At 39.3% G+C, this 27,220-nt stretch overlaps 3 protein-coding genes and 1 non-coding gene across 10 annotated transcripts; 2 read left to right on the forward strand and 2 right to left on the reverse strand.

The window, feature by feature from the left end:
• Positions 1 to 1,110: 1,110 nt before the first annotated feature.
• On the reverse strand, positions 1,111 to 1,217 carry LOC147947648 (small nucleolar RNA R71). The gene has a single exon (XR_015595612.1). It is a non-coding gene; the product is annotated as a small nucleolar RNA R71 (small nucleolar RNA).
• Positions 1,218 to 16,182: 14,965 nt separating this feature from the next.
• Positions 16,183 to 18,930, forward strand: LOC104777640 (uncharacterized). Of its 7 annotated transcripts, none has more exons than XM_087506747.1 (3): positions 16,183 to 18,267; positions 18,400 to 18,458; positions 18,556 to 18,930. In XM_087506747.1, the coding sequence occupies exons 1-3, from the start codon at positions 18,032 to 18,034 to the stop codon at positions 18,684 to 18,686; spliced, it is 426 nt and encodes a 141-aa protein (XP_087362873.1). In that variant the 5' UTR covers positions 16,183 to 18,031; the 3' UTR covers positions 18,687 to 18,930. The 7 variants fall into 7 exon arrangements, 3 of the variants coding, with proteins under 3 accessions (XP_087362873.1, XP_087362871.1, XP_087362872.1); XM_087506745.1 differs by having other exon boundaries at positions 16,268 to 16,736; positions 16,775 to 18,458; XM_087506746.1 differs by lacking the exon at positions 18,400 to 18,458 and having other exon boundaries at positions 16,271 to 16,736; positions 16,775 to 18,356.
• A 1,440-nt stretch (positions 18,931 to 20,370) lies between these two features.
• On the reverse strand, positions 20,371 to 24,116 carry LOC147947649 (uncharacterized). Its single transcript, XM_087507375.1, has 3 exons — positions 24,087 to 24,116; positions 22,471 to 23,259; positions 20,371 to 20,562 (listed from the first exon to the last, which is right to left on the reverse strand). Exons 1-3 carry the CDS (start codon positions 24,114 to 24,116, stop codon positions 20,371 to 20,373), a joined length of 1,011 nt encoding a protein of 336 aa, XP_087363501.1.
• Positions 24,117 to 26,211: 2,095 nt separating this feature from the next.
• Positions 26,212 to 26,825, forward strand: LOC147947650 (uncharacterized). Its single transcript, XM_087507376.1, has 2 exons — positions 26,212 to 26,432; positions 26,519 to 26,825. Exons 1-2 carry the CDS (start codon positions 26,212 to 26,214, stop codon positions 26,823 to 26,825), a joined length of 528 nt encoding a protein of 175 aa, XP_087363502.1.
• The last annotated feature ends 395 nt before the right edge of the window (positions 26,826 to 27,220 follow it).

A 27,220-nucleotide genomic window follows, 5' to 3' on the forward strand; every position in this document is an offset into this window, starting at 1 on the left:
TAGCTTCATAATTGTCATAATCATTCTGTTCCATTTGCATTTAGCTCCTAGCTCTTGTAGTTTTACTTTCTGCACTTTACATTTCATCATAGGATTGTTAGTGACAAACATCTTTTACATCTTGCTTGACTTAGACTCATATGCACATCTTGATTGTTCACAAACACTCAGATTGGATTGACACCTCTTATACTACAACTGCATAAGGGGAATTGAAACACCCTGCCATCCATTCATTCATAAGTCATCATTTCATACATTCATCACCACACCATAAAATAATGTGTTTCAATTTGGCGCCGTTGCCCATTTGAGTTTGTTTTGTGACATTTAAGATCATTATTAGTCTAAGATTAATTTCATTTTTACACTTGTGACGTTACTGAACTCAGATCTTCTTTTGCTTAGCTGTCTTGAGTTTCAGGTACCCACTTGACCACCCACTCGACCACCACTCGACCGAGCAGTGATCGAGCACTTGATCGAGTCAGAAGCCGGATCCAAATAGCCATCACTTCCCAGTCGACTCGATCACCCACTCGAGCCTGCGCTCGACCGTGTACCTGTTCGAGTCTGTAGTCGAGTTTGTTGTTGCACACAAGGTCAAAAGGCAAAGACACTCTTCAAAGGCCTATTGACAACATCCACAAGCTACAACAGGGTTTGAGACATAAGCAACGAAGGGTAGTTCAAGAACAAGAAGAACAAGTAGTCATGGAGCAGCAAGATCACCATGATCATAGACCTACACACATTGGTGCTGGGGATGCACCTAACACACACAACCAAAGAGCTGGTATTGTGCCTCCTGCTATGGCCAATAATAATTTTGAAATAAAGAGTGGGTTTATCTCCATGATACAAGCCAACAAATTTCATGGGTTGCCAATGGAGGATCCTCTAGATCACCTTGATGAGTTTGACAGAATATGTGGACTCACAAAAATCAATGGAATAAGTGAAGATGGCTTCAAGTTAAGGCTATTCCCATTTTCCCTTGGAGACAAAGCTCATCTATGGGAGAAGACTCTTCCTACTGGAGCTATAACCACATGGGATGCATGCAAGAAAGCTTTCCTGACCAAGTTCTTCTCCAATGCAAGGACTGCTAGGTTGAGGAATGAAATTTCTGGGTTAGCTCAAAGGAATAATGAGAGTTTTTGTGAAGCTTGGGAGAGGTTTAAAGGATTCCAAACTCAGTGTCCTCACCATGACTTCAGCAATGAGTCCCTTCTAAGCACTTTGTATAGAGGAGTGCTTCCCAAGATAAGAATGCTTCTTGATACAGCTTCAAATGGCAACTTCCTCAACAAGAATGTGGAAGAAGGATGGGAATTGGTTGAGAACCTTGCTCAGTCAGATGGTAATTATAATGAAGATTATGATAGAACCATGAGGATCCCCTCCACTGATCAAGAGGACAATTACAAGCAGGATTTAAAGATGGTCAATGAGAAGCTTGACAAGATTCTCCTAAGCCAGTAAAAAACCATTCACTGCATTGGTGAAGAAGAAGCTCCAGTCCAAGAAGGAGATAGGGAGTTTGCTGAGTTGTGTTATATGCAGAACCAAGGAGGAGGATACAAAGGCTACAACCAAGGTGGAGGATTCAAGCAGAACAACCTCTCTTATAGGAGCACCAATGTAGCCAACCCTCAAGACCAAGTCTATCCACCTCCTCAGCCTCAACAACAGCACAACTATGCACCCAAGCAGCAGCAATAAGTGTTCCAGCCCCAATTGTGTCCCCCACCAGGGTTTCAGACTAACCAAGGCCAGGAACAAGACCTAAGAGCAATGATACAACAACTGTTGATTGGGCAAACCAATGGGAAGATTGAGGCAGCAAACAGAATTGCTGAGCTGAACAAGAGGATAGATGATATTTACAGTGAACTTCATGCCAAGTTTGACACACTGACATCCAGGATTGTGACTATGGAGAATCAACAAGCTTCTGCCTCATAGCATGACCTTCACAAGGGCAAAGCTATTGTGCAAACTACTGAATTTGCCAATGCTATCAATCTTCGCAGTGGAAGAGTCTTACCAACACGGCTAGTAGCACATCCCAACACTGAGGACACTGGAATTCAGGAAGGGGAGGGTTTCCAACAAGAAGAGACTCAGAATGAAAACATCGTTGAATTCGACGCACCACTCGACCACTCACTCGACCGAGTAGGTGGTCGAGTACCCGATCGAGCTGCTTCTCAGGAGAAAATCAATCCAGTTACCTCCAAAGAAAAAGAAGTCTGGTTCATTCCTCCTCCTTACAAGCCTCCACTACCTTTCCCAGGAAGATTTAAGAAACAAATGGTTGAAAAATACAAGACATTGTTTGACAAACAAGTTAGAGAAATTGAGCTTAGGATGCCTCTAATAGATGCCTTTGTGATGATCCCTCCTTACCAAAAATTCTTGAAGGATGCTGTGATGGAAAGGATCAAAGAAGTTCAAGGGATGGTGATTCTCAGCCATGAGTGTAGTGCCATAATCCAAAATCAAGTGAACCCTCAAAAGCTAAGAGATCCTGGTTCTTTACTTTACCTTGCTCTATAGGGCCCTTAACCTTCAATAGATGCCTTTGTGATTTGGGAGCCTCAGTAAGCCTAATGCCTCTATCAGTTGCTAAGCGCCTAGGGTTTACAAGGTATAAGCCATGCAACATCTCCCTGATCTTAGCTGATAGATCAATAAGATTACCACATGGTGTTTTGGAAGATCTACCAGTTAGAGTTGGAGCAGTGGAAGTCCCAACAGAGTTTGTAGTCTTGGAAATGGATGAAGAACCAAAAGATCATTTGATCTTGGGGAGACCTTTCCTGGCTACAGCAGGAGCAATAATTGATGTGAGACAAGGGAAGATTGATCTCAACTTGGGAGAAGACCTCAAAATGACATTTGACATTGTAGAGGCTATGAAGAAACCAACAATTGGAGGACAAGTCTTTTGGGTTGAAGAGTTGGACAAATTATCAGGAGAATTGATGGAAGAGCTAGCAGAACAAGATCACCTTAGAACTGTTTTGACCAAAAGTGGAGAGGAAGGGTTCATCCATAAAGAAACCAAGGCCTATGAAGATATATTGGACTCCTGTGGAGAATCACACCATCCAGAGGTTTTTGAGGGGTTACCAGCATTAAGAGAGGAAGTCTGGTCAGTTCAAACAGCAATTACGGATAGCTCGACCACCTACTCGAGCATACTCTCGACCGAGCACCAAGACTACTCGACCAAGTGCACTGCCGAGTCCTCCACAGACGACTGGTCTGAACTGAATGCACCAAAAGTAGAGCTAAAACCTCTCCCATCTGGGCTAAGGTACGTCTTTTTAGGTGAGAACTCTACTTATCCTGTGATAGTAAATGCTAAATTGGGTAGGAAAGAGCTTGATTTGCTAGTTGTTGAGCTAAGGAAGTTTAGAAAAGCTATTGGTTATACTTTGGATGACATTAAAGGAATTTCACCTAGTCTGTGCATGCATAGAATCCACCTTGAAAATGAATCCTACTCTAGTATTGAACCTCAAAGAAGGCTTAATCCCAACCTCAAGGAAGTAGTCAAAAAAGAGATTCTAAAATTGCTTGGAGCTGGTGTGATATATCCTATTTCTGATAGTACTTGGGTCTCACCAGTCCACTGTGTCCCTAAAAAAGGAGGAATCACTGTAGTAAAGAATGACCGTGATGAGTCAATTCCCATTAGAACCATAACAGGACATAGAATGTGCACTGACTATAGGAAACTTAATTCTGCTACTAGGAAAGATCATTTTCCTCTTCCATTTATTGATCAAATGTTGGAAAGATTAGCCAATCATACCCATTACTGTTTCTTGGAGGGATATTCTGGATTTTTCCAAATTTCTATTCATCCCAATGATCAAGAGAAGACAACATTCACATGTCCATATGGTACCTTTGCATATAGGAGGATGCCATTTGGATTATGTAATGCTCCAGCTACCTTTCAAAGGTGCATGATGTCAATCTTCTCTGATCTTAGTGAGGATGTGGTTGAAGTTTTTATGGATGACTTCTCTGTCTATGGAGATTCCTTTTCTTCTTGTCTTACTAATCTATGCAGGGTTTTAAAGAGATGTGAGGAGACAAATCTAGTCTTGAATTGGGAAAAGTGTCACTTCATGGTTGAAGAAGGGATAGTTCTTGGTCATAAGATTTCAGAGAAGGGTATTGAAGTTGACAAAGCAAAAATTGAAGTCATGGTTCAACTTCAACCACCAAAAACAGTCAAGGACATAAGACGCTTTCTTGGTCATGCTGGATTTTATAGAAGGTTCATCAAGGATTTCTCAAAGATAGCTAGGCCATTGACAAGGTTGCTTTGCAAGGAGACTGAGTTCAACTTTGATGAAGATTGCTTGAAGGCTTTCAAAGAGATCAAGGCTGCTTTGATATCAGCCCCAATAGTCCAAGCTCCAAACTGGGATCTTCCATTTGAGATTATGTGTGATGCTTCAGATTTTGCAGTAGGAGCAGTTCTGGGACAGAAGAAAGATAAGAAGCTGCATGTTATTCACTATGCAAGCAGGACCTTGGATGAAACTCAAGGAAGATATTCAACAACAGAGAAAGAGCTTCTAGCTGTGGTCTTTGCCTTTGAAAAATTCAGAAGTTACTTAGTAGGGTCCAAGGTAATTGTGTACACTGATCATGCTGCTTTGAGGCACATCTACTCAAAGAAGGACACAAAACCAAGGTTGTTGAGATGGATTTTGCTTCTCCAAGAGTTTGACATGGAAATAGTTGATAAGAAAGGGATAGAGAATGGAGTATCTGATCATTTGTCCAGAATGAGGATAGAGGAGGAGATTCCAATCGATGATTCAATGCCTGAGGAGAAACTGATGCAAATTGGGACAACTCGGCCTCCAACTCGCCCACCTACTCGAACAAACACTCGGCCGAGTATGTTTGTGCACTCGATCGAGCAGGATGAGATGGAGGAGTGGATGGCACTTGAAAGTGAAGATCTACCTTGGTATGCTGACATAGTCAATTACAAGGTGTGTGAAGAAATCCCAGCAGACATGGACCCTTATAAGAAGAAAAAGCTCCTCAAGGACATCAATGGATACTATTGGGATGAACCTTACTTATACAAAAAGAGATCAGATGGGCTGTTTAGGAGGTGCATAGCAGAAAATGAAGTTGAAGGAGTGCTAGGGCATTGTCATGGTTCAACTTATGGAGGCCATTTTGCAATTTTCAAGACAGCCCAGAAATTCCTACAAGCTGGTTTATGGTGGCCTACATTATTCAAGGACACTCACAAGTTCATCACAAAGTGTGATGCTTGCCAAAGAATGGAGAATATCACAAGAAGGAATGAGATGCCCCAAAATTCAATTCTTGAAGTTGAGATATTTGATGTGTGGGGAATTGATTTCATGGTACCTTTTAATCCTCCTTCAAATGGGAATGTCTACATATTAGTGGCAGTGGACTGTGTCTCCAAGTGGGTAGAGGCTATTGCCAGCCCTACTAATAATCACAAAGTGGTTCTTAAACTTTTTAAGACCATAATCTTCCCAAGGTATGGAATTCCAAGGGCTGTGATTAGTGATGGAGGAACACACTTCATCAACAAGATCTTTGAAGGAATGCTAAGGAAGTATGGAGTTAAGCACAAGGTGTCTACAGCCTACCACCCTCAAACAAGTGGGCAAGTTGAAGTGTCAAACAAACAAATCAAGGCCATTCTATCAAGAATAGTAGGAGCAACAAGAAAGGATTGGTCTAGTAAACTTGATGAAACACTTTGGGCCTATAGAACATCTTTCATGACACCTATAGGAAGAACCCCATTCCAACTTGTCTATGGCAAGTCTTGCCATCTCCCAGTTGAAGTTGAGTACAAAGCCCTATGAGCAATCAAACTTTTGAACTTTGATCTAGAGACAGCACAAGCTAAGAGAAGCCTTGAATTGCATGAGCTTGAGGAAACAGATTGGAAGCTTATGAAAACTCCAAAATCTACAAGGAAAGAACTAAAGCCTTCCATGATAAGAAGATTCTCATCAAAGACCTAAAGGCTGGAGACCAAGCTTTGGTTTACAATTCAAGACTCAAGTTATTCCCTGGGAAGTTGAAAAGTAGATGGAGAGGCCCTTTTGAGATAAAGGAGATCCTACCATTTGGAGCTGTCACACTTCTCAACAAGGATGGTAGTGAGTTCACAGTCAATGGTCAGAGAGTTAAGAAGTATTTGGGAGAAAAGGAAACACCTGAGAAGTGCACAATGCTTCTCCAGGATGCTCCTCAAGCCTAAAAAGGCATCAAAAGTCAAGTTTAGTGACTTTAAACAAGCTCACTAGGGAGGAAGTCCCTAAGGTATCTCTGTTTATATTGCTTAGGATTTTTTTTGGTATTTTGATTTGTGTTTTGGTGTTTTCATGGTCAGGGAAGCAAGGGAGTTTAATTAAAAGAAGAAAAGGAGATTCACAGTCCAACTCGACCCCCCCACTCGACCATGCACTCGACCGAGTGCCAGTCGATTCCCATTGTCGGGTTGCCTCAATCTCCCCCTCAAAGTCACCAATCAGACCTCAACTACACTTATGAGAGCATGAATGAGGATGTGGACAGCTTCTTCCAGAATCCATGAGGTACCACTATCACCTTCCTTGTAAATATCATTGCATTTGATGTTGTGTTTTGTTTTTAGTCTTGAATCCTCTAGCAAATTTCTTTCACACAGAGGACTGTGTGATTTAAGTTTGGGGGAGGGTTTGAGATAGCATTTGATGTTGTTTTTTGTTTTCTTATTTCAAATTTTTAGCATCATCATGTTAGTATTTGCATAGCATCTAAGGCATAGAAAACCCCTAAAAATTTGAATTTTTTTGCAAAAATCTTTATAAAAAGAGTGTTCATGTAGTTTGCATTGCATAATAGCATCTTGTTTAGCATGTTTCATGTAGGATTGTTAATTATTTGCATTAGGGATCTATGATGAGTTTTGCCTTGTTAGCTTGTTTAATTCACTAAACTAGGATCAATGCCCACGTTAATAGTACTTTGATGCTAGTTGAGTAGTTAGAAGCATAAGATTGAACCAAGCCTTGAATTCCTGCATTGTATTTGGTCTAAATTGAAGCATGTTGTGATTTGATGTCATTTCCTATTTATATGAACCTAATATTGACTTGTAATTATCAGTTTGTGCATTGCTTTAAACTCATGGATACCATATACATATTTGGATCATCTTTCTCCTTTTTACCACTCTTATTGATCCAAGTAGCTGATTGAATCATTAAAATCAGTTTCCAATACCCTTAACCAACCCTTCTTTCAAGCCATGTTTATTCTTGAGTGTGTAAGGCCTATTTTGGGATTGAGCTTGGTAGAAAGTGTTAGGTTTGAACTGACAAGAATAATGCCTTGTGTAGTTCTAGTTTGCATTTTCCAAACTAGATAGGACTAGGTGATTTCATTGTTGGGTTTGGGATTTGGTTGTTTGAAAAAGAAAGAAAAAAAAAAGAGGAAAAGAGAAAGAAAAGGTTAGAGTCTTTAGGAGAGGAATGTGTTTAAGTAAAATCAAAAATCTAGTGAAAGAATGGGAAGTATGATATTGTTTAAAGATGGTTTCAGTCAAAGAAAAGAAAGAAAGAAAAAGAAGAGTATAGCAGAATGTTTTATGTCTTAAGAATAAGAAGAAAAGAGAATTATAGCAAATAAGTAAGAATCTCCCATTCCACTAGAAAGATCAAATAAGAAACCTCTCCTAAGGCTTAAAAACAAAAGAGAAAAGGGTATTTGAGAAGAGAAGAAGATAAAAGGTAGAACTAGGATCATTTGGGCTTAGAATGATAGGATCAAACACTTGGGTTACTTTTGGGTAGACAAGGTTTTGTTCTTGTATGTGTCTAAGTGTTCTTACCTTTAGCATTCTTCTAAAGCTCAATCCGTTTTTTTATGAGAGAACCTTGATATTGATAAGCCCCACTCTAAACAGAGACCATCATTGTCTCTAAACCTTTATTTCCAAGCCAAATGAGTTTAAAACATTGCATAAGATTGATTCATGTTCTTGATTAAATGAATGTTAAAAGAATTGGTTGATTTGAATGCATGTGGACATCTAAGGCTCAAATCAGTAAAGGTTGTGATAGGTTTGTCTAAAGTCTTTAAGTACAGCTCATTCAACTTGCATCATAGTACTAATAACTTGGACATTGATTCTAGCTGGTTTATTTGCAAGCTTTAGGAGCTGAGATCCCACTTTCAACCCTCACCTACCTTCTTATGTCTTGCTTATTTGCTTGAGGGCAAGCAAAAACTAAGTTTGGGGGTGTTGATGTTCATATATTTTACCTTGTTTTCCCTTAATATATTCACATCTTTTACATCCTTTGCTATCCTTTTTGACCATTATTGCATAGTTTTAGGATTGTTCTTGCATTAAAGTGTAGTTGCATTGCATTTGCATCTTTTCTTGCATAAACAGGTGATTTTAGAGCCTAAGGACATTAAAGCAATGCTGAGGAGAAGTGAAGCAATCATGAGGAGAAAGCAAAGGAGTTAAGACTGGAGAACCAAGGTCCGGAGTCCCACTCGACTGCCCACTCGACCAGACACTCGACGGCGTGCTGAGCGTGACTCGACCGAGTGGAAGGAGCACAAGAAAACCCAACTCGACCGGTCACTCGACCGAGCACCGGGTCGAGTTGGCCGAGCCGCTTGGCTATTTTGTCTTTTAGCATTTTTAGGGCTTCCTCTCCTTTTTCCTATTTAAGGACCTTGTACCCTGCAGCCACAAGGGGGAAGCTTTTTAAATATTCTCAAACCTAGTATTTTACCCTTTTTGGAGATTTATGCTTTTCGCACTTTTATTTTCTTAGATCTTTTACCTCTTTTGAAGGAGAAAACACAAGATTCTTCATACTTGTTTGTTTCATAACTTTCAAAGTATCAAGAATTCGAGTTTGATTCCTTCTCCAATATTGTAGATCTCTGTTTTATCTTTCTAATCATGCAAGTTTCGTATTTTTCTGGGTTTATTACTTTGTTGTTCATCATGTGTGATTGTGAGTAGTTTCCTTAGCTCTTAGGGATGGTTTAGGCTGGATGGATGTTGTGGTTATTTGATTTGGTCAAACTTGATTGTTGTAGATCTCTTCTAGACTAGATGTTTCTTAATGCTGATCCTATAACTGAGAGGGTAGGGTTTGATCTCAAGCTTCTTAGCATCACACCAATGTCTAAGGTGCATAGATAAGGCTAGATCTAGAGATTATCAATATATTTGTATAACTCTTTGGACGATCAACAGATAATGTTCATCATGTATAGCTGACAATGCAATTTTCAAATATATTCTTCCACCTCTGAAGGTCCCTATTTTCTTTTGTTCATAACCATTTTTTTGTTTAGAGCGAGTTTTGGTGGCGTTTTACACATATTATATGTAGGCTCTCACGAATAAACACATAGGGGGAGGAAATCACGAAAAGCTGCTTTTCAAGTTTGAGAACTGTAGAAAATTGAAGATAACCTTTAAAGCTCCTACATTTTGCACTCTATTCGACATAGCTGAATTCCTCAAAGAATGCCCTAGACTCGAAGGAGTTGTGATCGATGTACGTTTCTCTTTTTCTATCTCTATATATATCTCTAAATTTCTCCCACTAATGAGCTGTGTTTAAATGTATGCAGATTCACAATTTAACTTTTGGACCTCGATTGCATTTTTGGCAGAGTGATCGTAAGGATGAAATTCAGAATAACTCAAACAACATGTATCTTTTTCTCAAGAAAGTCAAGATTTTTGGATATAAAGGCTACTCGTATGAGCTTGATATCGTAGAGTTATTTGCCAAGAACGCACCATCTCTAGTGAAGTTGAAGTTGGTGATACCTAAAAACACAAAGAACAATGCTTTCATACCAGATTATGCAAGAATAAATTTTATTACGAGCCTATTTCCTGGGACCAAAGTTACCGAATTTTGGCGCACCAATAACCTACTGGTGGATTTGGATGATTAGTTTCATTTTCACGGTGAGGGGTTAGGATCGATGCCTTGCAAGGCCAGCTTGGGGTCTGTTGGGATGGCTAGCGGTGGGCTAGTGGGGTCCGCGGGACGAGTTGTCACATATACACACAAGCAATAGAGACATTTCTAACCATCAACTAACAAACAATAATCAAATAATAACAAAGCAGGCCTCTGCATCGACCAACACCAACCATGCATCGACCAACACCAACCATGCATCGACCGACACCAATTGGGGTTGCATCGACTGACACAACCTTGCATCGACCGACACAAGGTTTACTTGCATCGACCGACACGCAAATTGCATCGACCGACGCATGCTCGACATAACACAAAACCCCTAATTGCATCGACCAACACCTCCTCATTGCATCGACCGATGCTTCCAGGTAAATTCACGCCGTCCTCGTATTGCATCGACCAACGCACAAAGTGCATCGACCGACACACATGTCGAGCATCATTTTTCCTCGAAGATTCTTGTTGGATCTTCGTTCCTACTAACGTCAAACTCGATCCCAAGCCACAAGAAAGCGCCACAAAGCCTCAAATAATAATCTAACAAGCCACACAACACATAAACACACATATCAGAGAATCTCTAGCTTAGATAAGCCATGGTCATGCACTTACCTTTGCCACAGAATATTCCAGGACGCTCCTACGACGATCCCAGCTACAGAACTCTACAAAAACTTCCTCAAATCACCCAAAACCCTCAAGAACGCTCAAGAAACTTTTCTCTCTTTCGTTTCTCTCAAAAGCGGCTAAACACGACTAATGCGACAGAAACTCGACTTAAGGGTTTTCCCTACCCAAAAGCAGCGTTTTAGTTAAGTTGAACCGCACAAACGGGACCTTCGATTGACCGATGCATCACTAGCATCGACCAATGCACATCCCAAACCTGGATTCTGGTTCGCAGATGTTACAGCTATGGCCTGGGAGTGAGTCGGTATGACTCGAAGGTTGCGACCTAAGAATGGGGGAGTGTGTGTGACTTCATGGATGTTGTAGCTGAAGGTACTGAGCCTGACATCGAGCCCGCATGTCTCGTGGGTAGCGACCCACAGGTGGGGGAAGTGATGAGTTTAGAGCAAATAACCTATAGGATGTGAGTATATTGGCTAGAGGGAGACCTCGAGGTTCAGTTGGAGGTGTGCGGGCTGTTGCGACAGTTGCACGGGAAACTTTGGCTGACGGTGTTCAGTCTGGTCGGAGGACGTGTGGGCCGTGTTGATGGTGGCATGGAGGTACTTGGCGGATGGACAGAGCTGCGGGATTCGAGTACGAATCGTTGTTGGTGGGGGAGAATCGTAACATCCGTGAACTAAATAGTGTGATTTGGGGATGGGTGTCGATCGACACCAACTTTTTCTGGTTCGACCAGATGGTTTTAATTCGTGATTTTGGGTCTGTTTGGTTTATTTGGGTTATCTAAACCGAATATATAAGTGGGAAGTGACAAATTGAGGGTTTAAGGAGAGTTTTTTGCCGCCGGTTGCAGAAGAAAAAGAGAGAAAAAGCGTTTGAGAGTGTTTTTGTGAGATTTTGGGAATGTTCTTGCTGTTTTTGGGAGATCTGTGGCTGTTGAAGGGAGAGCTGTTGCTGAGAACAAAGGAGAAGCTTCGTAAGGTGTTGTTTCCACCGTTTCTTAACCCAATCTTCCGGCAAAATAGGTGAGTGTTTGTTAAGTTTCGGTCGACACCAGTGATGTGTTAGTGTCGGTGGGCACCAACCTAGCGTCGGTCGACACCAGTGACGTGTTTGTGTCGGTGGGCACCAACCTAGCGTCGGTCGACACCAGACTTAACCGAGACTTTTTTTTTTCCTGGTTTGATGTGTTGTTTGGGTTTGGTTTGTTTGCTTTAATAATAGCCCAATAGATGGGAGGATGGCCTCACTGAAGTTTTTGACAATACTCTTGCATCTCAATTTGTGTTTTTGGTGCAGGTAAAGGCAATGTGTGATCGTGGAATCAAGGCGATGAGGAGGAGGAGGATGATCTAGGGTCTCGGTTATTGTGTTATGGTTATGTTATTGATGTTGGAACCTTGGTTAGAGTTCTGCTAGGTTGTTGGATATAATGGTTAAGAATGTGTTTGTATTGATGATATGTTGGTTTTATATTGTTGTCATGTTTCCGCTGTGCTTAACTGTTGTTGTTGGTTTATTGTTGTATTGTAATTGGATTGGTTTAATTAAATATTATAGTATGCTTAATTATATATATTTATTATTAATAAAAAAAACGGGTCACTTTGTTTCATTAACACTAACTCCGAGTGTTATATATGAAGCATCCTAAGTTTAATATATCAACTTTCATGTTTGATATGTTCTCATGGTCTTTCTATTTTCTCCTGAATGTTGCGATTGTTTTCTAATATTTTAACTTCACCATTCCAAGTAATGTTAAAAGAACAAATCTTAGAAATCAAATCTCCATAAGAAATTATCATGGTGTTTTGTGGATGCAATTCTGTGGGCATAATATTTTTGGAGTGAAAGTGTGCAACTTTTGTTCAACATTGTTCGTGAGTTTTATAAATAATTGTTTATAGTCGCCATCGTATTTTCAACTTCTCAAACGAAGATCAAGTTCATATTTCTGTTTTAATTTAAAAGAAAAGTAACATGAGTGTGAAATTGTCTTCGAAACATCCAGATGCAATTCAATTCGCAAATTGTAAATAACCAATAGAATCAGAGAGAGGGGAAGAAGAGAAATTACCCAGCGAATGGAGCTCCAAATGAAATCGTAACACTCTCCGAAACTTCACCCACACCCTTCTCAACTAATACTGAACTTGTTATTGATGACGGGTCCGTGATGGCTTTATCCGTGCCACAACACGGACCATTTTCGTCTCAATAATCTCTCAAATAGAACTCGAAATCGAACAACAAATAATCTCTAAAGAAGAAGAAGGGAGTTGAAACGTCTGAATAGACGAAGTGGACCGACCTAGGCAAGTGTATATGAAAGAACTCAAGAAGCTTACAACAAAGAAATGTTGTCGTTTAGTACGCATCGTTTTAATTGGGTATATTTCCGTGCCGACCCATTTGTATTGTGAAGCCCAAACGTTTCTCGATTCTAAATTTTGCAGTTGTTACTTTATTTTGTTTGGTTGGATGATTATTTTATTACTGTGGGACAAATACATTTTTCCTTTTATATATAACTTTATGATTTTGTGTTATAAAATGATTGATTTCTTTGATTTTAGATATAGCTGTTCCGGTGTTATAGATTTTGATTTCTTTACAATAAAAAGTTGTAATTGTTATTAAATATATATATATATATATATATGTTTTAGATTTGAAAGAACTATAAATATGTGTATTTTTAATATGATAAAAGTCAGATTTGCTAAAATAATGTAAGAGTAAAATACATTCCTATCTGTAATTATTATATTTATATTTCTAAGACCAAATACAACTCATTACCCAAATTATGTGAGCTAAATTTATTGTAAATATTGATGGTTAGTTATCTCACAAATTAATATTTTTAATTAAGTTGTCCACATAGAATTTTAAGAAACTATAGGGATTGGACATCTCACTTATTATTTTCTCTTGTATATTAACATAACAGTTTCCACATATATACTATGGAAAATATGCAGTTTTGCAGGTTTTGTAAAGAACAAAAGATCAAGTAAGAATAACTCTCTTATTATTAGCTTTAGAAAAATCCCTCGGAAACTAAAGCTCTCACAATTTTTCTTTCTCAAACTCTCAATCTCTATATGCGTTTATGTCATAACTCGACACACATATTTATATGGGAACACGAATCCTATTACTACTAAGAAACACCAATACCTTAGATAACTCCTAATTAGGAATCAGTTCTTGATTTGAGAAGGATACAAGCATAAGAAGCCTCACTTGGGAAAAGATTGGAAGAAGCCTTTTTTGTTGTTTTTTTGATTAGTGTTCTTTCTTTTTGTTATCTTTTGAACTTGGGGTTGTAATGAATATGATATTACTTAAGATGTGTTTTGTTAATGTAATATTAATTGTAGTTATTTTTATAATTGTTCAAATATAGGAATTAGATGTAAATCCAATTAAATAGAATTTATAAAACAAAATTCAAATATAAAATTTTATATAAATCAAAATAAATATTTATATAGCGAAATTATTTTGTTATAACACTAAATATTTATATATAATATTTTTTAAATACATAATCGTAAATTAGTCGTCAATTAGTCACTAAATTTGGTGACTACACGAAAACTATTTTGTATAGTCTTATTGTAGTCGTAGCGTAGTCACTAAATTTAGAGACTACTTTACGACTATACAAAATAGTCTTAATGTAGTTGTAGCGTAGTAACTAAATTTAATGACTACTTTACGACTATACAAAATAGTCGTAATGTAGTTGTCATTTGGCGACTAATTTTACTTTAGCGACTCTCGATTAACAACTACTAATTTTAGTCGTTGTGTAGTCCTAACACACTTTTTAGCGATTAAATACGACTAATAGTGTAGTTGTTATTTGCCTGTTTTCTTGTAGTCCAAACAAGACTTGATCCTTACACCTTCTCTAATCATAACTTGATTAGGAATAGAATATCTTTCCACTTTAAGTACTTCTCAAGGTTAAACCAACATATACTAGGTTTTATTTAGCTCCTAGTATACCGCATAATTATTTTTCAGACTTTCTCAATTGATGATTCAATATGTTTAATATTGTAATATTAGTGGTATCAACAAAATAATAACATGAGAATTTAACGATAAGGCATCTTCAAAAATACCCCCTTTTCTGTGTCTTTTTTTTAAAATACCCCTTCATGTTGACCATTTTTAAAACTACTCATATTTATGTACAAAATGACCAAATAACTCTTTCTTTGAGTGACAACGAGAATGCACAGTCACCAAAATCAAAAAAAATTCCCGCCAAAAAATATTATTTTCCCGTCAAAAATTATGTTCCCGCCAAATTTTTGAAATTTATACGTTTTAAAAACCTTGTAAACGCTTTTAAAAACCTTGTAAACGCTTTTAAAAACCTTGTAAATTCGTTTACAAGGTGTTTAAAAACCTTTTAAAAACCATGTAAAAATGTTTACAAGGTGTTTAAAAACCTTTTAAAAACTTTGTAAACGCTTTTAAAAACTTTGTAAAAGCGTCTACAAGGTCTTTAAAAATATTTTGAAAACTTTTTAAAAACCTTATAAAAACCTTGTAAAAGTGTTTTAAAGGACTTTAAAAACCTTGTAAAATCGTTTAAAAGGTGTTAAAAAAACCTTTCAAAAAGCTTTTAAAACCATTTAAAACTCTTTTAAAAATCTTGTAAAAGCGTTTAAAAGGTGTTTAAAAACCTTGTAAATTCGTTTAAAAATGTTTACAAGGTTTTTAAAAACCTTTTAAAAACTTTTTAAAAACTTTATAAAAACCGTGTAAAAGCGTTTAAAAGGTGTTAAAAAAAACCTTTAGCGGGAAAAGTTTTTGGCGGGAAATTTTTTCGAAAATTTTTTGGCGGGAAAATATTTCGGAAATTCTTTTGGCGGGAAATTTTTTCGAAGATTTTTTGGCGGGAAAATATTTCGGAAATTCTTTTGGCGGGAAAATTTTGTTTTTATTTTTATTGAGTAAAATAATTTTTTATCTAACGGTAAAATGGTCATTAAAAATTAAAGGAGGGCAAAAATAAAAATGACCAAAAATTTGTTATTTTTGAAAAGGGGTATATCATAAAGGGTATTTTTAACAAATTCTCCTTTTTAATATAGATTCAAATCATCTCGTCATATAACTTCGTATCACGTTATTGAGTTTATGTTATTTTAAATATTTATTAATTGAATAATATCTTTTGTTTTAAAAAATTTGAAACACAACATATGCAAAAAACAAAACTATATTTTTATTAATTTTATATATTACTAGATTCGGCCCGCATATTTATGGGAGTATTTTTTAACATTATAATTCGTTTTTTTTTTAAATTTAAAAATTTGTTAAACAAAACTTTTGTATTATACATAACAAAATCTTTTATCGATAAAATTGATACGTGTCATGATCATGTGAGTTACTATGTTTGAAAACTAAATTTTCTATAAATAAGATATGACAAAAATCAAACAAAGATAAGAGAATAATCATAATAGTCTTAGCAAAATATTGAAAATATGTTTGTTATTAACTATGAAATATTATATAGATATATGTAGTTTTTTAATAAGTCCATTGGCTAAATAACGCATGACTTATTCTTAAAATATTGCATATTAGTAAATAAAAGACAACTACGATGGAGATCTTTAGGGTTTCGATCTGAGATGGCGAATTCCGGTGAAGAGGGGGGAGGATTGAGGGACGGTCTCTCGATTGCTCTTGATGGCTGTAGAATTTGACATTGGATGGCTATTCGATGTCGAAATTTCGAGATATTGGGTCAGTTAATTTCAGATCCGGCTCCATGTGGGGGATCTGCCGGTTTTTGGGTATTGCGAGTAAGGACTGAGAGAGGTTGGATAAGATTCTCATGTTTACTTAGTTGGATTCACGTCCCAGGTCGGTTGTTTTTGGATCTTCCTTTTATGGATGCTTGGATTGATACGTATCTCGAATTGATTCTGAGGGTTTATGGGATCTATGTTATTGAGGTTACGATTTTGGCTGTGGGCGATACGATCTCTCAGTTTTCGGGAATTGGTATCTTCTTTCTTTGTTTATGGTGGTTGAGGAGGAAGAGAATATTTGGTTATTTACAATCAAAGGTTTTTTTGGTAACTATGAGGATATGGTATCTGATTTCTTCCCGGTTGGTGATCGTGGATTGTGGCTGTATATTATTTTGCTTGAGAGGAGGTTTGTATTACGGTATTACTTTCTTCGTTTTCAAAAACTGGTGGTTTTGCTGGTGTACCATTCTCGGGGTTTCCTTCTTGGAGTTTCAACGTTCATCTTTGTCAATGTGTGTGAGACTGCTCATGGCTCAATTGGCAATCAACAAAGGCAAGGCAGCTATGGTCCGTACTGTGGTTGTCAAGATTTCGAGTTCTGTCTTGGCACAGCGAATTCAACTATTCTCACTTATTCTGATCGGAAGGCTAATGAATCCGGCAGTTCAGAGGATAGAATCCTTGATTGTTAATCTACCAAAGATTTGGAAGCTGCAAGCTAAAGTCTTGGGAGCAGATTTGGGGCAGGGTACCTTTCAGTTCAACTTCGAGGAAGAAACGGATCTTCAGGAAGTTTTGCTCAATGGTCCGTATCATTTTGATGGCTGGATGATCTCATTGGTTCGTTGGGAGCCTATTGTTTCTGATTCCTACCCTTCGGCTATCAGTTTCTGGGTGAAGGTGGGTGGAATCCATATGCACCTATGGGAGTTGGCGACTTTAGAAGCCATTGGGAAGAAGATTGGTCGAATAAAGGAGTTAGATGAGGAAATGGGTAGCATTTGTGTTACGGTAAACGGCTTCAATCCTTTGCTTTTCCATATGGTGGTCCCTTTTGATACAGGTGAGGAGGTAGTGGTATCTATCGAGTACGAGAAGCTTTCTGGTTTTTGTAAGCACTGCTTCCGTTTAACACACGATGTGTTGGTCTGTCCTGGGTTGACAAATGTTTAAGCTACTCGAGGGTTGGTTGAACAAGCGAATAAGAGGGGTACTCAACGACAGCAGGGCGGGGTTAAACAAGGTTCTGCTCAACATGATGGTGGGTGGGAGAAACCAAGAAAACATGTGAAGCATGTTTTGGATTTCCAAACTGAGCAGGTCAATGAGAGGAAACAATCTCAGTTTAGGGGTAGGGATTCCAGTTCGTCTGGTTACCCTTCACAAGTCAGAAACCAAGGTCTGGCTTGGGGACAAAAGATGAGATATTATGGTAGTGGGTCAGGAAATAATCTTGGTGTCGATCACTCGGATTCGTAGGTTATTAACAGTTATGTGGTGGATCATTTATCCAGTGCTCCCCAACAAAGAAAGGGCATTCGACCGATGTTGCCAAAACCATTGTACAAGGTCAAACAATCTTCTGGTGAGAAAGGAAACCATCGGCCTGTTCAGGGTGGTGATGACACTGTGGTGGTCGAGGATAATTCTGTGGAGGTACCTGTTGAACATGGTTCAGGAGAGGGGGATGAGGATCTTCAGGATCAGGGATTTAATGAGAGTACTGATGATCTGCTGGAGGATGGGGAGTTTGACGATGATACTAATCTTCAGGATTCAAGGTTAGCATCGGATTTAATGCTTAAGGATGGCACTGAATCGGTGTTAGAGACGGAGGATAATCTTATTCTGATTCTGATAATCTTAGCCGGTACTCATGTTTCTGATTCTCTTTCTTTGAGTATGCTTGACAGGAATTCTGCTATGGAAACAGTATCTTTGGGAAAGCGGATCAGTTTTAATCCTAAAGCGGGTAGTCCACAGTTTTAATCCTAAACAGAAGACTATTTTGCCATTGGCTTCACCTGGAAAACGACTTTTGGCTAAAGCTTTGTCTCTAAAACCTGTAGGTAAAGGCGTTAAACAGGCGGGTGTGGGTAAGCACGGTCAAAAGGCTAAAGATGGCAGTTCTGCTGGTGGCGGAAGTCGGCCTTTCAAGAAAGGGATGGTGGCTCTCCCGAAACCACCGGCTCAAACGTGAAGGTTCTAAGCTGGAACTGTCAGGGCATTGGGGCTGAGCTGACATAGAATTATTTGGGTGATTTATGGAGGAAGCATCAACCATATATTTTATTTTTAGAGACAAAAAAATGTTTTTCTTATTTGCAAAAATTTCAAAATAAGTTTGGTTATAAGAAATTGTTTACTGTTGAACCCCGCGGGGCTAGTGGTGGTTTGGCGTTATTTTTGAAGGATGAAATAAATCTTTCTAGTCTCTTTGATAATGATCGTATTATTGATACACAGGCCTGCATTGGGCAACAATTGGTATTTATGTCTTTTGTTTATGGGGATCCGGTCCCCCAAAACCGCGAAAAAGTTTGGGATAAATTAACGGATATTGGTTCATCTCATAATGCCCGAACCTCTTCCTGAAAGCAGTCTTCCTCACATCTGCTTCTTCAGCTCTGCCATCTTTTTGGAGCCATCATGTAAGGAGCCTTGGATAACGGTGTTGTTCTTGGTTCCAGTTCAATCGTAAAAGGATCAGACCGAGATGGTGGTAATCCCTGCAATGACTGTAACACATCCTCAAACTCCTCCACAACTTGGATACCGCTAACCGTAGACTGCCCAACTCACTCTGGCATAGATATAGTAACCAAATAAGCCTCACGGCCCTTCTCAATCATCTTCCCAGCCTGAATGGCCGAGATCACGAGACTCCCCGAAGTCGGTCAAATTTCCTGAAAACCTAACTTCCCTCCTGAACGTTCAAACTCCACTCTACCCCGATGACAATCCAAATGAACCATATGCCGATGCAACCAGTCCATCCTCAAGATAACGTCATATAGCTCCACTGGGCTGATAAGCAAATACGCAGGCCACGACTCTCCCGCCCACAACCAAGGTCCCTACACAAACTTCATGTGTTGAGAACCCAAAATTTTATCACAGGCAAACATAAAATCTGAATCTACTAAAATTCACAAAGTTTAAGTACCAGAAATTATACATGTGATCATCCCGACACTAGTTCCACCAGTCTCTGCAGTCGTGTAAACCTGTGGCGCATGCTCAATCCGTGCCACCTGCTGCCCTTCCGGCTGCACCTGCTACAACGTTGCCACAGCTACCGGATGCAACTTGGGGCACAAGGGCCTGATGTGCTCTGGCTCCTGCAATGATAGCATAAACGAGCCGCTGCCGTCGGAACACTCCTATTGGGACAGCTAGCAACCTTGTGATCCTTGCTCCCACACACGAAGCAACCCGCACCACTTTGCCTCTGTTTAGCCTCCCACCTCCTCTTGGCTCCCTGCGCAGGCTTGCCGCCCTTGCTAAAACCTCCATGCTGCTGAGCCTGCCTAGGCTGAACTGTTGGAATAACTGCCACTGACTGTGCCATGATGTCCTCCTCGATCTCTGCCGCAGTCTCAACCAGCTCTGCACGTGTAGCATAATTTTTCCCTCTACATTGACCCCTCAAATCATCACGTAGGGCCCTCAAAAACCTGTGAATTTGAGCCTCCTCAAACTCCATAGCCCGACCCCCACACCTCAAAAGTCGACTGAACTCTAACTCAAGCTCCCGCAAGGACCGAGTCCCCTGAGGTAGCTGAAGGAACTACAACTCCAACCTATCTAGTGCCTCTCTAGGAAAATACTTGCGGTTGAACTCCAAGACGAAGTCAGCCCAAGACATCTCCCTCTGCACTCTCCTAGAAGCCATAGAACTCCACCACAACTCTCATCCTCCACCCATCAGCAACAGTTGGATCAGTACCTCCCAAAAACCGCTCGGTACCAATATGGTTCATCTCTGTCAGCATACTGACATAACGAGAGTGAACCCCTACATCCGTAGTAACTGGCTGCTGCACCCCCGCTGCCACTGCCGGCACTACCGATGCCTAAGCCGGTACCACTCCTGGTAACCGCTCTATCAATTGTGCTAACAAGCCCGCAAGATTGACCCTAGGGACTCCACCCACTGGGACTCCCACACCTGGAACCCTAACATCAACGGCTACTAAAGCATCAACACCGCCCCCTCCGGCCACACTCATGGAATCCCCCTGGACACCCTGGGACTTGCCAAGACCCTCAATTATCACACTCTGGTCCGCAGTCTCACTCACCGCTGGGACTCTGCCCCTACCACGACCACGTCCGCGTCCACGACCACGTCCTCGACCACGACCAGCAACAGCACCTTCTCTAACCATCTGCACTACCACGAACAGAATGCTAAGCACACAATTAAACATACACAAAAAACATATACTCACCGTTGAATCACACTATAGACTCGAAGAGGATGTTCTAGGACTCCATGCCACAAGCAATTGACTAACTCACATAATCAATCAAGACATGCAGTCCCAAAAATCTACAGCACAAAGCCTAGTGAACCCAAACCTAGAACCGTAAGGGCTCTGATACCAAACTGAAACGACCCGACCTGTTTTTTTTGTAATAAATAATAAAGAATAATAATAATAATAATAATAATAAATAATCTACAGCTAGTGGTCCCATACTCACTAGCCACCTAACCACAACACACAATAGCGGATAACATAAACCATAACAATAATCCAATCATTATCCAATAATTAAATAACCAATAATCATAGTATAACAATTCCAATAACCAAACATGAAGAATCATAGAACCAGCAACCTAGCAATGTTCTAATGACCCAACTCTAGCAACCATGATGTTCTTGCGTCACCATCTCCATGATGGTTTAAAACATGAATACGTCACGAAAGAAAATCCCGCAGATCTTTGGATCGCGGTCAAAGATAGGTTTGATCACCAAAAGTATGTAATCTTACCAAAAGCCAAACATGAATGGCTAAACCTGCGGTTTCAGGATTATAAAAGTGTAAGTGAGTCAATTCCGCTTTGTTGGGAATCACTTCAAGGAAGGCTCTCCGTGGAGAAGAAGTTTCCGATTATGATATGATCGAGAAAACATTCCAAACTTTTCATTCTTCAAATGTACTCCCGCAGCAACAATATCAAGAAAGAGGGTATACTCGATATTCTGAATTGATGCAAGTTTTGCATGTTGCTAAACAAAATAATGAACTCGTGATGATAAATCATCAAACCTGTCCAACTCGATCAGCTACATTTTCAGAAGTAAATGTTGCTACATCCAGCTATTATAATTGGCAAGGACAAGGACACGAATGCGGATGCGGTTGAGGCCGTGGTCACGGTCGTGGAAGAGGAAAAGGAAGGGGTTCCTCTCCTAATGACTTCAACGCAAGAGAAACCAACAAGCATCTTCAAATCAATAATGTTGGTCGCGTTTTAAAGAAACAAGGTGAAAGTACTTGCTACAGATACGAGATGAAAGAACATTGGTATCAAACCTGTCGTATTCCAAAACATTTGGCCGATTTGTATCAAGCATATCAACAGACAAAAGAAAGAGATGTTGAGACCAACCTCATCTCTAATGAAGCTGGACCTTCTTTCCATGGCCTAAACGATGAACCCCATCTTGATATAGCAGATTTTCTCGTTGATCATGAAAACGAAAAATCATGCGAATAAGGCCTGTATGCCATAATATGCTTTGCCATAGTTTGATATGTACTTTATGTTTTAATATATGTCTTTTTGGATAATAGTTTTATTGTAATATATAATAAGCCTTTTTTTTTTTTTTTTTTCAACCAAACATTAATCAAATTAAAAAAATAACTCCAAGATTGGTTGCCCAAACCGGAGGAAAAGAGTTTACAAAGGAAATTTCAGAGGAAAGCAATCTTGAAGAACGGGCTAGACAATCTGCCCTTACATTGAGCTCTCTAGAGATCCTGATCAGGGAGAACGAGGAAAAGCATGGTCTGAGCACAAGAAACTCCTCTAACAGGTTCGAAAAAGATGGCCAATCGTCAGGCGTCTGCACCATCGCCACCAATTCTGCACAGTCTGTCTCAAAGCTTTGACATCCAACTCCAGCCGCCAAGAGTGACTCCATAGCCCAAATCAAGGCTTGTAGCTCTGCATGTAAGGATGTAGGACCGCATCTCTGACTCCGTGCTCCCAAAAGGAGAGTCGCATCATCATCGCTACAACACCACCATCCTAGACCCTGCATAGCATCTGACCCTTTCCAAGAACCATCAATCTGACATCGAGGAAACGCTCCCCTATCCTCCACCAGAGGCGTAGTATGCAAATACCTATCCGAATAGGATTTTGCTTCTTCCCATAGTAATTTATCATTATTCGCCTGGTGTAGAATTTCCGTCGGCTCGGCCTGTAACCCCTGAAAAACTTTTTTATTCCTATCTTTCCATAATGTCCAAAGTATCCAAGGAAGACGATTAGCTACATCCGAATCCCCCGACTGAGAGGCTGCCCGCCAAAAAATAAAGTCTAAATTTGCATAAATTGAAGCAAATGGAAAGCCATCGGGGACTAACGAAACTAGGGACAACCCCCAAACATCGAGCGAGCGAGGGCACTCAAAGAGAGCATGATTGATAGTTTCTGGTGCAGCCCCACACCGTTTGCAGAGTGTATCACACCGGATACCCCTATACGCAAGTCGTTCGAGCACTGGGAGGGTGCCCGACGCAATCTGCCAGAAAAAATGTTGGACCTTTGGGGGAACATCCAGCTTCCACACCTGGGCCCTGAGGGCCTTTTTGTAAGATTTTATGTTATTTTATTAATGTTTATTTTATTATAAGTATTTTATCTCAGAAAATGTCAAAATTTGAGATTGAGGATGGAGATATGTGTCTAGCAGACAGTGCTATAACGCACTCAATACTTAAAAAGAAAAAAATATTTCTTCTCTCTCAAAATAGAAGACTCTGCTAGAAGCGTGAGTACTTGAAACGACCCGACCCGTTTTTTTGTAATAAATAATAAATAATAATAAATAAATACTCTACAGCTAGTGGTCCCATACCCACTAGCCACCTAACCACAACACACAACAGCGGATAACATAAACCATAACAATAATCCAATCATTAAATAAACAATAATCATAGTATAACAATTCCAATAACCAAACATCAAGAATCATAGAACCAGCAACCTAGCAATGTTCTAATGACCCAACTCTACCAACCGAGCAAATGTCAGACAACAACCAATCGAGTCCCTAGAACATCCTCCTCTTCATTGCCTTGATTCCACGATCACACTTTGTCTTTACCTGCACCACAAACACAAATTGCAATGCATGAGTATTTTATAAACACTCAGTAAGGACATCCTTCCATCTACTGGGCTATACACACAAGCAATAGAGACATCTCTAACCATCAACCAACAATCAATAACTAAACAACAACAAACCAAGACTTTGCATTGACTGACACCAACCATGCATCCACCGACACCAACTGGGGTTGCATCGACCGACGCAAGCTTGCATCGACCGACACAAGTTACACTTGCATCGACCGATGCAATGCTCGACATTACGCGAAGTCCCTAATTGCATCGACCGACGCCTCCACATGGCATCGACCGACGCCTCCACATGGCATCGACCGACGCCTCCACATGGCATCGACCGATGCTCCTAGGTCTATCCGCGCCTATCCACCCTTCAAGCGGTTTATTTCGTTATTTTATGGTAATGATTGACGTATCTAGTAGATGGTCAAATGTGTGTCTATTGACAACACGAATCACGGCCTCCGCAAAATTCATTGCCCAAATAATCATGTTGAAAGCTCAATTCCCTGATTACACCATAAAGAAAGTCAGACTTGATAACGCTGGTGAATTCACTTCATAAACTTTAAATGATTATTGTATGTCAATAGGAATCAATGTTGAGCATCCGGTTCCTCATGTTCATACATAAAATGGCATGGCTGAATCTTTTATTAAACGGCTACAACTCATTGTTAGATCATTAATATTGAGAACAAAGCTCCCAATTTCTGTATGGGGTCATGCTATATTGCATGTTGCAGCATTGGTCCAAATACGACCAAGCACATATAATAAATATTCTCATTTAAAATTAGCATCTGGTCAAGAGCCAAACATATCCTATCTCCGTATTTTTGGATGTGCGGTTTATGTTCCTATAGCCCCACCACAAAGAACAAAAATGGGGCCACAAAGGAGATTGGGTATATATGTTGGTTATGAATCACTAAGTATAATTTGATATCTTGAACCGCACACTGGTGATATGTTTACGGCACATTTTGCCGATTGCCATTTTAATGAAGATGAATTTCCAGCATTAGGGGGGGGGGAAATTAAACAAGTACCAAAAGATATGACATGGTATACACCATATTTGATATATCTTGCTCCCCCTACAAATCAACGTGAGCTGGAAGTTCAGAAAATTGTACATTTACAAAATTTGGCAAATAATTACCACATGCGTTCATAGATACAAAAAGGGTGACAAAGTCATATATCCCCGCTGCAAATGCACCATCAAGAGTTGAAATTCCTAGAGAGGAATTCGATGGAAGCAAAGCTAATAAACCTAAGTTTCAATTGAAACGGGGAGACTAATGGGCTCTAAAGATAAAAATCCCCGAAATAAAAAGAAAACGGGGGATGAAAAGGTTCAAGAAGAACCAAATAAAGAGGAAAGTCCTCAGGATGATACAAAAAATATGAGATTTCTATTAACTATGCCCAAAATGGAATATTATGGCATATAGATGAAATCAATGATGATAATGGAATATTCTCTTTTTATGTATATGAAGAGATCGATCATGAAAAAGATGATCCAGATCCATTGTCCGTATCAGAATGCCAACATAGGCCTGATTGGGAGAAATGGAAAAAGGCTATGCAACTTGAGTTGCTCTCCCTCAATAAAAGAAATGTCTTTGGACCTCTTGTCACTCCATCTAAAGATGTAAAGCATGTTGGTTTTAAGTGGGTATTTGTGCAAAAAAAAGAAATGAGAAAGATGAAATCACACGATATAAAGCCCGACTTGTTGCACAAGGTTTTTCTCAAAGACCTGGAGTTGATTATGAAGAAACATATTCTCCAGTCATGGATGCAATAACATTCAGGTACTTAATGAATCTAACGGCTTATAAGAATTTAGAAATATACCTGATGGATGAAGTGACAACATATTTATATGGATCATTGGATAATGATATATACATGAAAGTCCCAGAAGGATTTAAGATTCCTGAGGCATTAGACTCTAAGTCTAATGAAATTTGTGCGATCAAATTACTGCGATCACTTTACGGATTAAAACAATCTGGGCGCATGTGGTATAATCGCTTAAGCGAATACCTATTAAAGAAAGGGCATGTTAATAAAGAAATATGCCCATGCGTTTTTATAAAGAAATTTCCATAAGGATTTGTGATCATTGCTGTATATGTTTATGATTTGAATATAATTGGAACTCAAAAGGAGATTGATGATGCAAGAATTCATATGAAAGAAGAGTTTGAAATGAAAGATCTTGGAAAGACAAAATTCTGTCTCGGGCTTCAGATAGAGAATTTCCAAGATGAAATATTTGTGCATCACTCAAATTATACGAAAAGATTTTTAAACGCTTAATATGGACAAAGCGACTCCTTTAAGTACTCAAATGGTCAATAGATCTCTGAATGATGAAAATGATCCATTCATACCTTGTGAGGATAGCGAGAAAATTCTTGGTCCCGAAGTACCTTATATGAGTGCTATCGGTGGACTCATGTACCTTGCAAATTGCAATAGATCAGATATTACATTTGCTACTAATCTACTTGTAAGATACGACTCATCCCCTACCCGCATGTATTGAATGGGATAAAACATATTCTCCGTTATCTTCAAGAAATAATTGCTTTTCATGAAGCATCGAGGGAATGTGTATGCCTCAGATCAATGACTAACCATATACAAGAATCGAGTGGAATAGTAACCAGTAAAGACCCAACAATATTATTTGAAGACAATGCTGTTTGTGTCGCCCAAATCAAAGAAGGTTATATCAAGAGCGACAGAATAAAGCATATACATCCAAGATTCTTCTCCTACACTCAAGAACTTGAGAAAAACAAGGAAGTTGATGTTCAGTACATCCGCTCATGCGACAATCCAGCAGATCAATTTACAAAAGCACTTCCTACTTCAACATTCCGAAAGCATATTCAGAGTATTGGAATGCGGCATCTGCGAGATCTGTGAAGTTTTTTTGAGGGAGAGTTTACACTATTGTACTCTTTTTCCCTTGTCATGGTTTTTATCCCACTGGGTTTTTCCATGATGAATTTTTTAATAAGGTAGTGTGTAACTCATCACTAGTGATGGATACTCAAGGGGGAGTGTTGTAAAATATGTGTGTATCCATCATAACAAGTGTCCCTCCTCATGCAATGCATGTGACACTGGTTACTTGATTCACTACTTGTCACCAACCTCTCTATGATTATCTTTGTCTCCTCCCTCTATAAATAAGAGCTATGTACACGAGAAGGAGAGTAGTGAGAAGTCTTATTATCTCTCTAAGTTTCTCTCTAGTTTCTCTATAGCTTCTCTTTGAAGTCCATACGCTCATTCCTCTAGATCTCTTTTCTTTTGAT

This window comes from Camelina sativa, chromosome 3 (genome assembly GCF_030686135.1).
Source record: "Camelina sativa cultivar CO46 ecotype springtype chromosome 3, ASM3068613v1".
In the NCBI taxonomy this organism is placed as follows: Eukaryota; Viridiplantae; Streptophyta; class Magnoliopsida; order Brassicales; family Brassicaceae; genus Camelina; species Camelina sativa.

Coding starts and splice junctions, on each gene's coding strand:
- LOC147947650 (XM_087507376.1), top strand. CDS start 26,212: ATGGACAAAGCGACTCCTTTAAGTACTCAAATGGTCAATAGATCTCTG. Junction 26,433..26,518: donor GACTCATCCCCTACCCGCAT/GTATTGAATGGG, acceptor TGTATGCCTCAG/ATCAATGACTAACCATATAC.
- LOC147947649 (XM_087507375.1), bottom strand. CDS start 24,116: ATGTCGAGCATTGCATCGGTCGATGCAAGT. Junction 23,260..24,086: donor TTGCATCGGTCGATGCAAGT/GTAACTTGTGTC, acceptor TTTTTCTGGCAG/ATTGCGTCGGGCACCCTCCC. Junction 20,563..22,470: donor GGATCTCTAGAGAGCTCAAT/GTAAGGGCAGAT, acceptor GTACCGGCTTAG/GCATCGGTAGTGCCGGCAGT.
- LOC104777640 (XM_087506745.1), top strand. CDS start 18,032: ATGTTGCCAAAACCATTGTACAAGGTCAAACAATCTTCTGGTGAGAAA. Junction 18,459..18,555: donor CAGTTTTAATCCTAAAGCGG/GTAGTCCACAGT, acceptor TAAAACCTGTAG/GTAAAGGCGTTAAACAGGCG.